This window comes from Rhineura floridana, chromosome 1, assembly GCF_030035675.1.
Source record: "Rhineura floridana isolate rRhiFlo1 chromosome 1, rRhiFlo1.hap2, whole genome shotgun sequence".
Lineage (NCBI taxonomy): Eukaryota > Metazoa > Chordata > Lepidosauria > Squamata > Rhineuridae > Rhineura > Rhineura floridana.
Genome location: NC_084480.1, coordinates 13,055,391 through 13,068,035, shown reverse-complemented (window position 1 = coordinate 13,068,035; position 12,645 = coordinate 13,055,391). Strand labels below are relative to the sequence as shown.

Here is a 12,645-nt window from a genome sequence, read left to right as displayed (position 1 = left end):
GGATGGAGATGTCTTGTTTGCCCCCTTGTTCCTTTGACACTCCCCAAAATGGACCCTGGGGCTGGTATAGTTAATTGCTTCCTATTGACCTCAATGGAAGGGAACAAACCCCTCCCCCAGCACCTGCCCTGGCTGCAGTGGGCCAGGAGGGTTTTGAACAGAGCAGTTGCTCTCCATCCTTGTACCATAGGATTGCGCTGCCCAGCAGGCCCCAATCCTGTATGATACTTATTTGGGAGTAAATTGCATTAGACTCTCAAGGACCTACTTGAGTAAACACGTGTAGGGGCACAGGAAGCTGCCTTATACTGAGGTAGAACATTGGTCTATCTAGCTCAATATTGCTTACACTGACTGGCAGTGGCTGTCTGGGATTTCAGACTGGGGCCTCTCCCAGCCCTGCCTGGAGATGCTGGGGATTGAACCTGGAACCTTCCACACGGAAAGCAGATGCTCTAACCCCGGAGCTACGGCCCTTCCCCAATATTGTAGTGCAAAGCTTGTTGTTCTAAAAAGAAAACATTTGTAATTTTCATCATTACATTCCACATGAAAATGGAATGAAAAACCCACGCGTGGAGAGCAGCCAGCCCAAAAGTGTCCAGTCAAGTTTTCCTTATTGTTTTACTCCACAGCTGGCACATCTTGAATTGCAATTGCTCTGGGTGTCATCTAATCTCAAAAGTGAATGAATAAAGTCCCTAAATAAATAAATAAAGGAATAAATAGGCCTGGATTTCCACTTCCCAAATGTACTCATAAGTTGTGAATTTATTCATTAACATGATGCCCCAAAATTTCCTCCTCCAATTCTCTAACACGGAAATAAAAAAAGAATAATTCCCATGCTCGGTTCTGTCCTTCATAGTGGAGTGTAACTTTATGTAATGTAAAAAATCGACCACCATTTCTTAAGCTGGGAAGAAATGATATCCTAAGCAAGATGGCCTTGTGATTCCAGCATCCTCTTTAAAGCGCTTGAAGGCCATTTCATATGCCACCTTTTCCCTACGTGGTAAACATATGAAGACCGTAGTCCAAGGGCGGGGAACCTCTGGTCTGCAGGTCAGTCTTGGACCACCAGGGGGTCCAGTTTGGCCCACAAGGCCATTTCCCCCAAACCATGACCACCCACCCATCAGCTGACATCATTGGGAGTCAGGTTAAATCCTGCTTTCGCTGTGCGCATGTGTTCCCTGCAGGGAACAGGCATGTGCAACCAAGGCAGCAAGATTTAATCTCTGCTCATCAGTTAATGAGCAGGGGTTAAATTCTGCTCACTTCAATCAGCCCAGCATTCCTGTTTGAGCCTTGAAAAACAGCAAGGGGGCTTTGTGCTTTGCAGTCCTGACAGTCGGGACTTCAAAGCGCTACATCACCTGATGTCATAGTGACATCAGGTGATTGACAGGCAACCCCGCCCACACGTCAGATTTGGCCCACCTTGGGTTGGAGAGATAACTATCTGGCCCATTGGCCCAAAAAGGTTCTCCCACCCTTGCCATCAGTAGTGTAGTGGCAAATTCAGAAGTGCAGGGTCTCCTCATGTTGGTCACAGCAACACCTCTTTCTCCCCTTGTTTGTGCTGGGTTGAGAATGACATCTTTGTTAATGCCTTCTCCCACAACATAAGACATTCCTAGGAGCCACTAAACATGAAAGGGGAGAGAGTTGGCTACTGCAAAGAGTCTTCTCAGTGGCTGACTCGCATCCTTTTACTCTGATTGGCTCCAATCAGTAGGAAAGGACAAGGAAGCATGTTAGAAAGTTATTCTTTTCAGTGGCTAACACTGTGCCATTTCTTGCTGATTGACTCTTAGAAGGCTGGAGACATAGGTGCCCTGCTGGGGCCCTGCTACTAAAAAGGTAAGGAGTCTAAGACCCTGCCAAGACCCTGGGCAACTACACCCCTGCTGGCCATAGGGCTGTGTAGGTTTCCGCTAAGGATAATTTGTTTCACACATACAGAGGCCTTCAGGGACCACCTTCCCACCCATCCTTCTCCCCGCTAGATGCTACTTTTGAAGACATATAAGGCATACACTGACTACATGTTGCCATACTTTTGGTGCCTTGCATTTTATTCGACTCTTGAACTTTTCTTGAGGCAAACAGGGGTCTGGAATGATGCGGATAAACCTGAACTCACGGATTCTGTGGCTTTTTTCTCAGAGTTGAAGGTGCTATGAGAGAGGCTGCCTGTGATGCACAGCCCTGTCTGCAAGCACCTTCCTTGACAGGTTTTGCAAGTTTTTGTAGCACATCAAAAACCTGCAAATCCTGTTTTAACCAGAGGCCCACAGAATACTAGGCTTCCTTCATAGCACTTTCAATTGCCTTAAAAAATGATTTCAGTGGAGGCTGGTCCATTGGGGCAAATAAGGCCCTGTACCACCAATCTCCGTCTGCCCCCAGCCAGCCCCCCTCTGCCTTCCTTCCTTCTTTCCTTCCTTCCTTCCTACTTACAACCAGTCAGTTTACCCTCCTCTTCTTCCTCAGTCTCAGTGCTATACCTTGTAGAACTCATCAGGGAAGAGAATGAGGACAAAAGTAGAATTATTTGGCTCCACCTGTCATTGACTCTAGCTCCGCCTACTGTTTGTGATCCCTGCCTCCCACCCTGCCAGTCCCAATGAGCACCAGCCACGATATCTGCTGGAACGCCTCTCCCGATACAAACCGGCTCGTACACTACGGTCTACTACGAAGGCCCTCCTCCGGGTCCCGACCCATAGGGAGGCCCGGAGGGTAGTAACAAGATCTAGGGCCTTCTCAGTGGTGGCTCCCGAATTGTGGAATAGTCTCCCCGAGGAGATACGCCTGGCACCGACACTATTATCCTTTCGGCGCCAGGTTAAAACCTTTCTCTTCTCTGAGGCATTTTAATCTAAGTTAATTTGAGTAAATTAATGTTGTAATTTTATTTTAGATGGTGTACTTTTATATACTTGTGGTATTAGATCATGTAATTTTATTATTGTATATGTTTTTATGTTCACCGCCCAGAGAGCTGTTTGCTAGTCGGGTGGTATATAAGCTTAATAAAGTAAATAAAATAAAAATAAAAAATAAATATTGGTCTGTCTCTATCCCAGGAAGTTCACATTTCCTATGTCCTAGGATTAGGATATATACAGTATGTAAGTATTGTTGGGGCCTGGCCCAGGTACCCAAGTCAAGCCCTGGGTGGTGCAATCTCTAGCTCAGAGTCTCTGAGACTGGAGCATGAAGCTAGAAAAGCAGCAGTTAGTAGGGAGAAGATACCGTTGAGTTAGGCAAGCTGTGCTCCTAATATTTATACAGGCCCTGGCCAGTAGTGTAGTGACAAATTCAGAAGTGCAGGGTCCCTTAATGTTGATCACAGCCATGCCCCCTCTCCACTTTTTTTGCTGTGGGGTTGAGAATGAGATCCTTATTAATGCCTAGGAACCAATAAGCATGAAAGAGGAGAGTGTTAGCACTGAGAAGAGTCTTCTCAGTGGCTGACTTGCCTCCTTTCACTCGGATTGGCTTCAATCAGCAGGAAAGAAGCATGTTAGAAGACTCTCCTCAGTGGCTAACACTCCCTTTCATGCTGATTGACTTGTAATATGCTGGAGACATAAGGACCCCGCTGGGACCCTGCTCCCAAAAAAGTAAAAAGGTCTAAGACCACCGCGAAGACTCCACATGACTACACCCCTGCTCCTGGCCAGTCCAAAGGATTAATGCTGCCTGCCAATCACAGGGATTTGCCATATTCCTATTAAGTTGGTATCTCAAGATGGCTCTGAGGTCTGGCCATATACAGGGGCCTAGATTAGGCCCATGCCTCCAACCCTGAAGCTCCCAGCTGAAATCTCTGGTGCATGCTCCCCTAAAGCTCTTTATTTGCATACATACTGTACATCACAATGCCGGGCTTACGTGGATTTCTGCATCTAATACTCCCTTATTTGTTTGCCTTTACTTTTGATGTTAGGAGAGCGAAAGCTGGACAACGACAAGGACAATTTTGAGAAAGGCGCAGAAGACAAGTTTACTCTCGATGCTCCCAATCTGGGAAAGTTAAGGAAAATCACCATAGGCCACAACAACAAGGGAGGCTCAGCTGGATGGTTCCTGGCCAAGGTTTGTACAGATGTGCTTACTTTCCTCTAGGGAGATAGGAAACTGCCTTTTACTGCATTAGCCAATTGGTCCATATAGCTCCATATAGCTTGCACTGACTGGCAGTAGCACTTCAGAGTCTCAGGAAGGGGTCTTTTCCAGAACTACCTGGAGGTCCCGGGGTTCGAACCCAGGACCTTCTGTATACAAAGCATGTCCTCTACCACTGAACTATGACCCAGCCACCACTACCACTGCTACCACACAACCCTTTTCATGAGGGCATGGGCTCACCACTCTGAGTCCTGACCAAATAGAATAACTCTCTCTCTCTTTTGTAAGGAGGGCAGAGGCTCACCAAATATTCTCTGGCGAAAATAAAGTGCATATGCTGATAATCCCCAGTGTGTACTGCTTGTTCCTGTGAATTCACCTAGAAATAGTTTGGTGTTGTGTCCGTGTTAAATGCCATGGCTTCCTTGTAGTCTTCTTTCGCTCCTTGTTCAAATGAAGCTCTGCTTCCATGCTAGGTTATCATTGAAGACATTGGCAACAAGTGCGTGTACGAATTCCCATGCAACCGTTGGTTTGCGCTGGACGAAGACGATGGCAAAATTCAGCGGGATATTCTAGTGGGAGGAACAGAGGCTACAGGTAAATGCGCAGGAGGTTGAGGGTGAAAATTAAGCTGAGGTTTGGGTTCAAGATTGATAATTTGGGCACAGGGGGACTAATGTAGCTTTTTCAAAAGAGAATGAACATGGGCGAAACCATGCCTTTCCCCCTGCAGCACAGTGGAGACTAGGGGCTTTGATGTCGGTGGGGCAGTGAAGCTGCTGCGGGTTTTAGTCCAAACTTTCAAGGAGCTGAAAGCACGCAGGTGGGGGCTGGATGAGGCCAGACTGAAGTTGGTTGGGCAGTGCCTAGGGATGGAAGGAGCTGTCAATTTCTGTTCTATCACTTTCTCATTTTTCCAACCTTACATTCAGTTCTCCACATTTATGCAGCAATTTGCATTTTTTTTAAAAAAAAAAATCTTCATGAGACTCTTCAGCATTTTAGTGTGAATTTCTCCCAACGCACACATTTTTGTATGCAGTTTTGACTATTGTACACATTTTTGCAAGCAATTTCTCCTAATATAATCCATTTTTGTTTGTTATTTTCATGAATATATTGATTGTTATGTGCACTTGCCCCTAATGTGTGCATGTTTGTAAACATTCTTTCAGTTGGAGAATTATATTGCAAAATTCAGACACGTGTGAATTTGGAAGGATGGCTTTGTTTCTGTTCTCATATTGTTTTGGAACGTGCAAATTGAATAAATTCAACTTTAAATGTGAACTGAATTGAATTTCTCCCCATCTCTAGCAGTGCCCTATCCATAGAGGAATTCTCCTAACTGTGCCCCTATGTTTCCATTATACTGACTTTAAATGCAATGGCAGCTGGTCCGTTACAATGAACAGGGCACTGCTAGGGATGGGAGAAAAATCTGAATCAGTTCACATTTAAAGCCAAATCTATCAAATTCTCACTTTCCAAAACACTATGAGAAGCAAAACACAGCTAGCCTTCCAATTCGCACATGTCCAAATTTTGCGATGCAATTATCCAACCAAGGAATGTATACAATAATGCATGTATTAGGGGAAAGTGTGCATAACAGTGACTACAGGCATACCCCGCTTTAACATACGCAATGGGACCGGAGCGCGTATGTAAAGTGAAAATGTACTTAAAGTGAAGCAATTATCTATGCATGTACTGCACGGCAATCGCCACTAGATGGCAGCGGTGTCATGCCATTAAGTGTCCGTAATTGCAAAGCACGTGTACGTTAAGCGGGGTATGGTGGCGTATGGAGCATATACGTTATAATAGTGGGGCGACGTTAAGTGAAGCGACGTTAAGTGGGGTATGCCTGTATATTAGTGAAAATAACAAATGAACCCCCTTTTTAACAGCATCCAGGTTGGTGGCCTCAAATTCATCTTCTTTGAGCAAGGTGGCTGACAGGGAGGGGGACATGGAACTGGCCTACTGTAGTGACATCACTGCCCCATATTGAGGCAGGAAGCAGTGATGACAGCTTGGATGCACTGGCTCTGCTGGTGTGCCTGAACAAGCCTGACTTGCCTGCTGCCCAGTCCTGTCCTGGTACACAGCAGCGATGCCATTGCTGGAGTCCAGTGCCACAGTGCCACCTGCTGGCTACTCCTGTTTTGAAAGATGCAGGGTGGCTTCTGAATCATCTTTGTTTAAAAGCCCTCAATGATACCAAGCAAATGTCTTTCGGGTGTTGAGATCAGCTAAGGGGGGCATTTTGGTAGTTCCGTGACACTTGGAAGCTCAGGGGTGGTGGTGGCCCGGGAGGGGGCATTCTCTGCGGCAGCCCCTAGGCTGTGGAACTCCCTCCCCACCAAGTGCGCCTGGCAACTTCATTGTACAACTTTTGGTGAATGCTGAAGATGCACCTCTTTACCCTAGCCTTCGACACCTGAGATGGATATTTCTAGGAGCCACTTTTTTTTCCTGTGATGTTTAGGTTGCTTTTAACTATTTTAATTATGCGTTTTAAAATTGTAACTCGCCCTGGGATCTCTGGGTGAAGGGCAGGTAATAAATTCTAACAACAACAACAATAACTATGAGAGATGCTGCCCCTGGCATCCTAATTGCCTTATCCATTACTAGGAAGGAAAATAAAAATTACATTAAAGCGAAAGACCCTTTTGAGGCTCCTTTTACAGGAGGGTGCAGTGCATATATATTTGAAAGAGCCAAAGTTAACAGAAGGGCCAGGAACATAGGAAACAGCAAAAACTTTCCTTACTCTTATCCATAGGTTTTTGGAGCATTGTACCATTGGATTGGTTGTATCCATTATAGTGCTGAGCATCTTGTTCCATCAGTACTATTGTGGTCGCTTGCACAACAGAATGTCTCCCCCTATCTTTCCCCTCCACATCCCCTAAATCTATTCTGGGTGTTTCCCCAACCCTCTGGATCAGATCTGGGGAGGGTGCATGGCACACATGGGGAGAGGAGAGTGAGGTGAGGAATTTCCATTGTGGAAGTGTACATCCTTGCGCTGACACCCATGGAGATTTTTCTGCTGAAGACCATGGTAGCAGGTGGCTTCTTCTTTAATACTTCTGTTAGCAGTGGCCCCTGTTGGAGTCCTGGCAGCTGCCCCAGGAAGCCAGGTGTCAGTGCTGGCCCTGTCTAATTTCATAATGAAACTTGCAAAACTAAGTTTATGGACCAGTCCATTCTCAAGGTTTTGGAGAACAGAATGTTTCCTGCCACATCAGAATCTGATACATGTATCCATCTCCTCCTCCTCAACGTATTGCTGTTAAAATGCAAAGGAGCAGATTATTCCTACAAAGACACCCTGGACCTTCAGGACACTCTTTTTCCAAAGGTTGCTGATGCTCTGAAGGCTGCCCAGAACTTCCTGCCCCTGGGAAGAAGGGGAGGGGGCAGAATAGAATACAAAACAAGATTCTAGGCCTTGAGGCATCTGGGCAAGCAACGTGCCTGCTGGGAAGGCCTGCTTAATCCAGGTTTCTTCCAGTGGAGTCACAGCCTCCAGCATGCGAGGTGCCCTTTCTAAACAGCTTAATTATTGATTTGAGCAACTGATGAAAAAGCTGCCAGCACGTTCCACTCCGATTAGTTTTATGCTTCAGGATCTTGGGGGGGGGGGAGGGAGGAGCTGCATCTTCCTTCCCCAACTCATGGGGTTCTATCGCAGTGCAAACCCCAACTCCCCTCCCTCACTGTTTTTTCTTCTTCAATTGTTTGGCTTAATTAGAGCTCCAACAAAGTAACGTCTTCTCATCTTTTGAGGAAATAAGTGCTTAAGTGCCTTAGCAGATGACCACAGTGGAAATCAGAACTTCTCCACACTGCTGTATGTAGCCTTGTTGGCACTGCTATTCTAAGCAGTAGGGCAAAGTCCGTAGCACAATGGTAGAGCATCTGCCTTGCATGCAGAAGGTCCCAGGTTCAGTCCCCAGCATCTCCAGGTAAGGCTGGGGAAGACCACTGTCTGAAACCCTGGAGAGCTGCTGCCAGTCAGTGTAGACAATACTGAGCTAGAGGGATCAATAAGCTGACTCAGTATAAGACATCTTCCTGTGTTCTATGTTCTATAGGATATGTATCTTCTTCTTTGCCCCAAAGAACCAGGGCCTGCTGTAGAGAATGGAAGATAATTCTAAGGAAAACGACATGTTTCAGGTCTTTATGTAGTCAACGCCTTAGTGGGAACATAGGAAGGTGACTTATGCTGAGTCAGCACATTGGTGCATCTATTTCCGTATTGTTGCCACCAGGGAGTGCTCTCCAGATGCTTCGGACAACAACTCACATCATCCCTGACCACTGGTCATGTTGGCTGGGACTGATGGCAGTTGCAGTGTGCAACACTGGTTCCCAAACTCCGCCCCTCCATAATACCTGAAGATTGTTGAGGTCTTGGCAGATTATTTAATGATTTTTCTGCCTGTTGTAGTAATTGTAGTATGCTGTGCTAGATGCTATGTGATTTTTCATTGTATTCTTATTGCTTCTTTCACTTCTTGTGTGTTATGCTTTATAGCATTACAATATGAATCCCATAGAATACAATAAAATACATGAGAAATAAAAAGAAGCAATTTAAATTTTACCATTCCAATTTTCCCCCTCCTGAACAATAATAATATTGTTAACAATGTTTTCCTTTTGGAAATCAGCTTCCCCTCTGCCCAGTGCCTTCCTGCTGCCCTCCCCACAGCACTAGGAGAAAGTGAGAGTCAGTTTAATGCAAAGCAAAGACACAGGCTGGTCAATTTCATGTTAGCAAAGCAAAGACACAGGCTGGTCAATTTCATGTTAGCAAAGCAAAGACACAGGCTTGTCAGTGTAAGGTTAGCAAAGCAAACTCAAGGTGGTCAGCTTCACCTTAGCAAAGCAGGCACAGGTTTGTCAGTTTAACATTAGCAAAGCAAAGACACAAGCTGAGCAAAGTAAAGACAGGCTGCAAAGCAAAGAGCAGACTGAGCAAAGTCACAGTCTGTCAAACATTAGGAAAGCAAATACACAGGCTGGTCAATTACACAAGCAAACACACACATTTAAAATTAGCAAAGCAAACACACAGGCCAGTCAATTTTACCTTAGCAAAGCAAAGCAGCGTGCTGCAGAGTTTCACATTGGCAAAGCAAAGTTAATGCTTTTTTTAAAAAGTCAGGGGTTGGGTAAAGCTGGGAAACTTGCAGCATTCAGGATTGGTCCACAAAGAGCCTATGGGTTTTCGGGAAGACTGGTGTCAGTTTCAATTTTAGCAAAAACCTCATGCATCCTTAGTACCTACAGGCTCTGTTTTGGATTTCACTGCATTGGGAGGGGAAGTTTCCTATGGAAAGGCATGTTATAGGTTGCCACACTTCACGTATATGTTCCAGTCTCTTCTTTTTCCTGAAGTGAGCACTTCAAGGATTTAGTCATAAGAACATAAGAAGAACCTGCTGGATCAGGCCAGTGGCCCATCTAGTCCAGCATCCTGTTCTCACAGTGGCCAACCAGGTGCCTGGGGGAAGCCCACAAGCAAGACCTGAGTGCGTATCTGAAAATGAAATTATTGATGGTTAAATACAGATGCCTACACTAACTTTAAAGGCATGGGTCTGGGAACATGGGCTTGAGCATGCTTGCTTTGATTTCCTCCTGGGATGAAAACAGTTTGCCTCCCTTCCAAAAGGTAAGCATCGGTGGAGCTCTGCATTGAGTACTTATTTATTCAACCTGTTTAAGTGTTATAATGCAGCTGCCGGCATCATTGAACTGCTGCTCAGGTCTCTCTCTTCTTTGGCAAGTGTGCAACAGAGGCTATCGCTGTTAAAAGACCCCTGCTGGGGCCTTTCAAAGTTATATACAATTTAATAAGGTGAAATTGTCAGAGAATGAAAACTACCGTATTTACAGTATGATGCAAGCAGCCTTAAAACAACAGAAGCCCCTGAACGGAGAAGCTGGCACGTGCATTTCACTTAAACTTAAGTTGCTGCTGGAAGATGCGGCTGCTATAGTGAGCTTTGAGCTTTGCTGCAAATCTGCCTTGAAGTTTAAGCAGCAGTTGGAAGGGTGGGTGCCAGTTAAAGCCTGGCTATGCCGAACCTAGAGATGTGGGAGAAATCTGAATCAGTTCACATTTAAAGCTGAATCTATGACATTTTCACTTTCCAAAACACTATGAGAACCATAATACACCCATCCTTCAAAATTCATACTTATCTAAATTTTGCAGTGCAGTTCTCCAACCAAACAATGTCTACAAAGATGCATATATTAGGGGGATGTGTGCATAAAAATGAATATATTAATGAAAGTAACATACAGAAATGCATTATATTAGGGGAAACTGCTTGCAACAATATGCACATTCTTAGTATCTTAAGTGTGTATTTCATGGTTTTAATGTCACAAACAGTTTAATTCTATTTTAATTGTATTTTTTGTATGTTTTTTTACCTATGTGTAGTTTTTATTTGTAAGCCGCTGTGAGTTCCAGTTTTGGAAAAAGGGCGGGGTAAAAATAAAGATTCATTCATTCACATTAGTCAAAACTGCAGACAGCATGTGTGTATTAGGATAGATTTGCACTAAAATGCTGAAGAACTTTCATGAGGATTTTTTTTAAGCAATGCAAATTGCTGCAGAAATGTAGATAACTCAATTTAAGATTGTAGAAATGAGAAACTGAGAGGACCAGAACTGACATGCCCAGTCGAACCATGAGATTTTGAACCGGGCTAGTCCTCTGTGTGCCCCAAATGAAGAGCATCTTTGGTGCCCCCCCATTTGTTCATCTTTTGAATACTTTTTTATTTGTTGTACCCATTTCACAGCTTGGATGCTATGGAGGCTGGTCCGTTAGGGTGACCCACCAACTTTGGTCTGCCCTCAGCCAGCTCCTACCTCCCTGCCTTCTTATGTAGAACCAGTACAGGGGCTGGCAGTTTACTCCTTCTCAGACTCAGTGTTATACTTGTAGAACTCAGCAGGGAGGAGGATGGGGACAAAATTAGCAATAGTTGGCTCTGCCTGTCACTGTTTGGGCTCCCTGTCTTTGGCCTCACCAGTCCCAATGGGCCTCAGCCACCACTACTTGGATACACGATTGGCAAGCGTGATTTGTCCCTGACATCCAAGGCAATACCTTTGTATGTGTGAGATCTGATCACAATTGCTCATGGACACCATTTTGTCGAACAGGCAATGTTGATCTAAGTTTTCCCACGAATAAGAAGGCAAAATGAAAGTGCATCCAACGTTACCCAGGCATGTCACTGTTGCCAGCTGTTTGTTTCAGCTGTTGAGCAGAGAGCCTGTGATGTATACCGCCTGAGGTCAGCGTCCCAGATAGTCACCTGGGCTTTATACCTGGTCTGATTTTGAACTTTGACTTCCAGGCCAGTATTCATTGCATGATTTACATATCTGGTGGGCAGGGCCAGCCCAAGACATTTTACAGCCTGAGAGGAAGGACAAGATGGCTCCCTCTCCCATTCCTTATAGAAAAGCCAACCAGACTGGCAGTTGAATTGTACTCCAGTGCTGGCAATGGGGCAGTGTCCTCTACAGAGCTCAGGGGCAGCAGGCTAGCTTAGGTGGTGGAGAGACAGCCATGTGGCACACACAGATCTTTCTTCCAACACCTCCTTTTTTGGCAGCCGCACCTGTGGCAGCTGCCTCACTCTATTGAATAGTAGGGCTGGCCTTCCTGGCATGTCTCTGTAGATTTTAACAGTGATGCAACAGGAAGAAATGTGAGTGAAGCAGTTTTCATGGCATGCTCTTGTCCATGCGCTGCCACCCCAAGACTTGAGCACTGGGCAGTCCAGTGCAAATGCTCATGCAGTGGCATACTGTATGGGAAAATGACTGCAAGACATCTCAATGTAATGAGGAAGGGTAGGATGGCATGCTCAGTTCCCCTGTCCCATGCCCCTTCATCCCAGCCAGGTGGGCCTTTTTGGCATGTTTTCTTGAACTCTGCCTATGCAGAATACAATAGTACACAAATTTGAGAAGCTTTGTTTATTTAACACAGATGAGGTAAGAGAGGCTCTTAATTGGCAAAAATAGATAGTGGATGCCAACAAATCATTGGGAAGGATGTTTTCTCACACACTGCTAAGCGCTGGGAACCTGGCCTTCAAAGGCAGCTGCAATGAATCAGGCTGCTACAAAGCAAGGACATTGACCAACAGAATTGATAAACAAAGGCACGAGCATGAGATCCAATTTTTTTAAAAAAAATCCCGCAGGTTTAGCTGGTTAAAGTCACAGGTCCAACCTGCACCCAGATTCAGGGGCTCTTTTGGGTATAAACAAGGGTCCCTAACTCCTGCTCAGGGAGCCTCAGCACAGACCCAGGCTGGTTGGGGGTATTGTGTAGAGGCCAGTGGGATCTCTCCATAATTGCTTGTCCGGGGCTCCCAACAACTGAAAGGAGAACGTGAGATAACTGCACTCATTAGTTGCTTTATCTGTTTT

General features: G+C 45.3%; 1 protein-coding gene across 1 annotated transcript in view; it reads left to right on the top strand.

Moving 5' to 3' along the window:
- LOXHD1 (lipoxygenase homology PLAT domains 1) overlaps positions 1-12,645 on the top strand; it is a 225,390-nt gene that overhangs the window by 46,327 nt on the left and 166,418 nt on the right. Inside the window, exons 6-7 of the mRNA XM_061636319.1 lie at positions 3,962-4,110; positions 4,620-4,743. Of these exons, the coding sequence (XP_061492303.1) occupies positions 3,962-4,110; positions 4,620-4,743 (273 nt within the window). The remainder of the gene's footprint in view (positions 1-3,961; positions 4,111-4,619; positions 4,744-12,645) is intronic.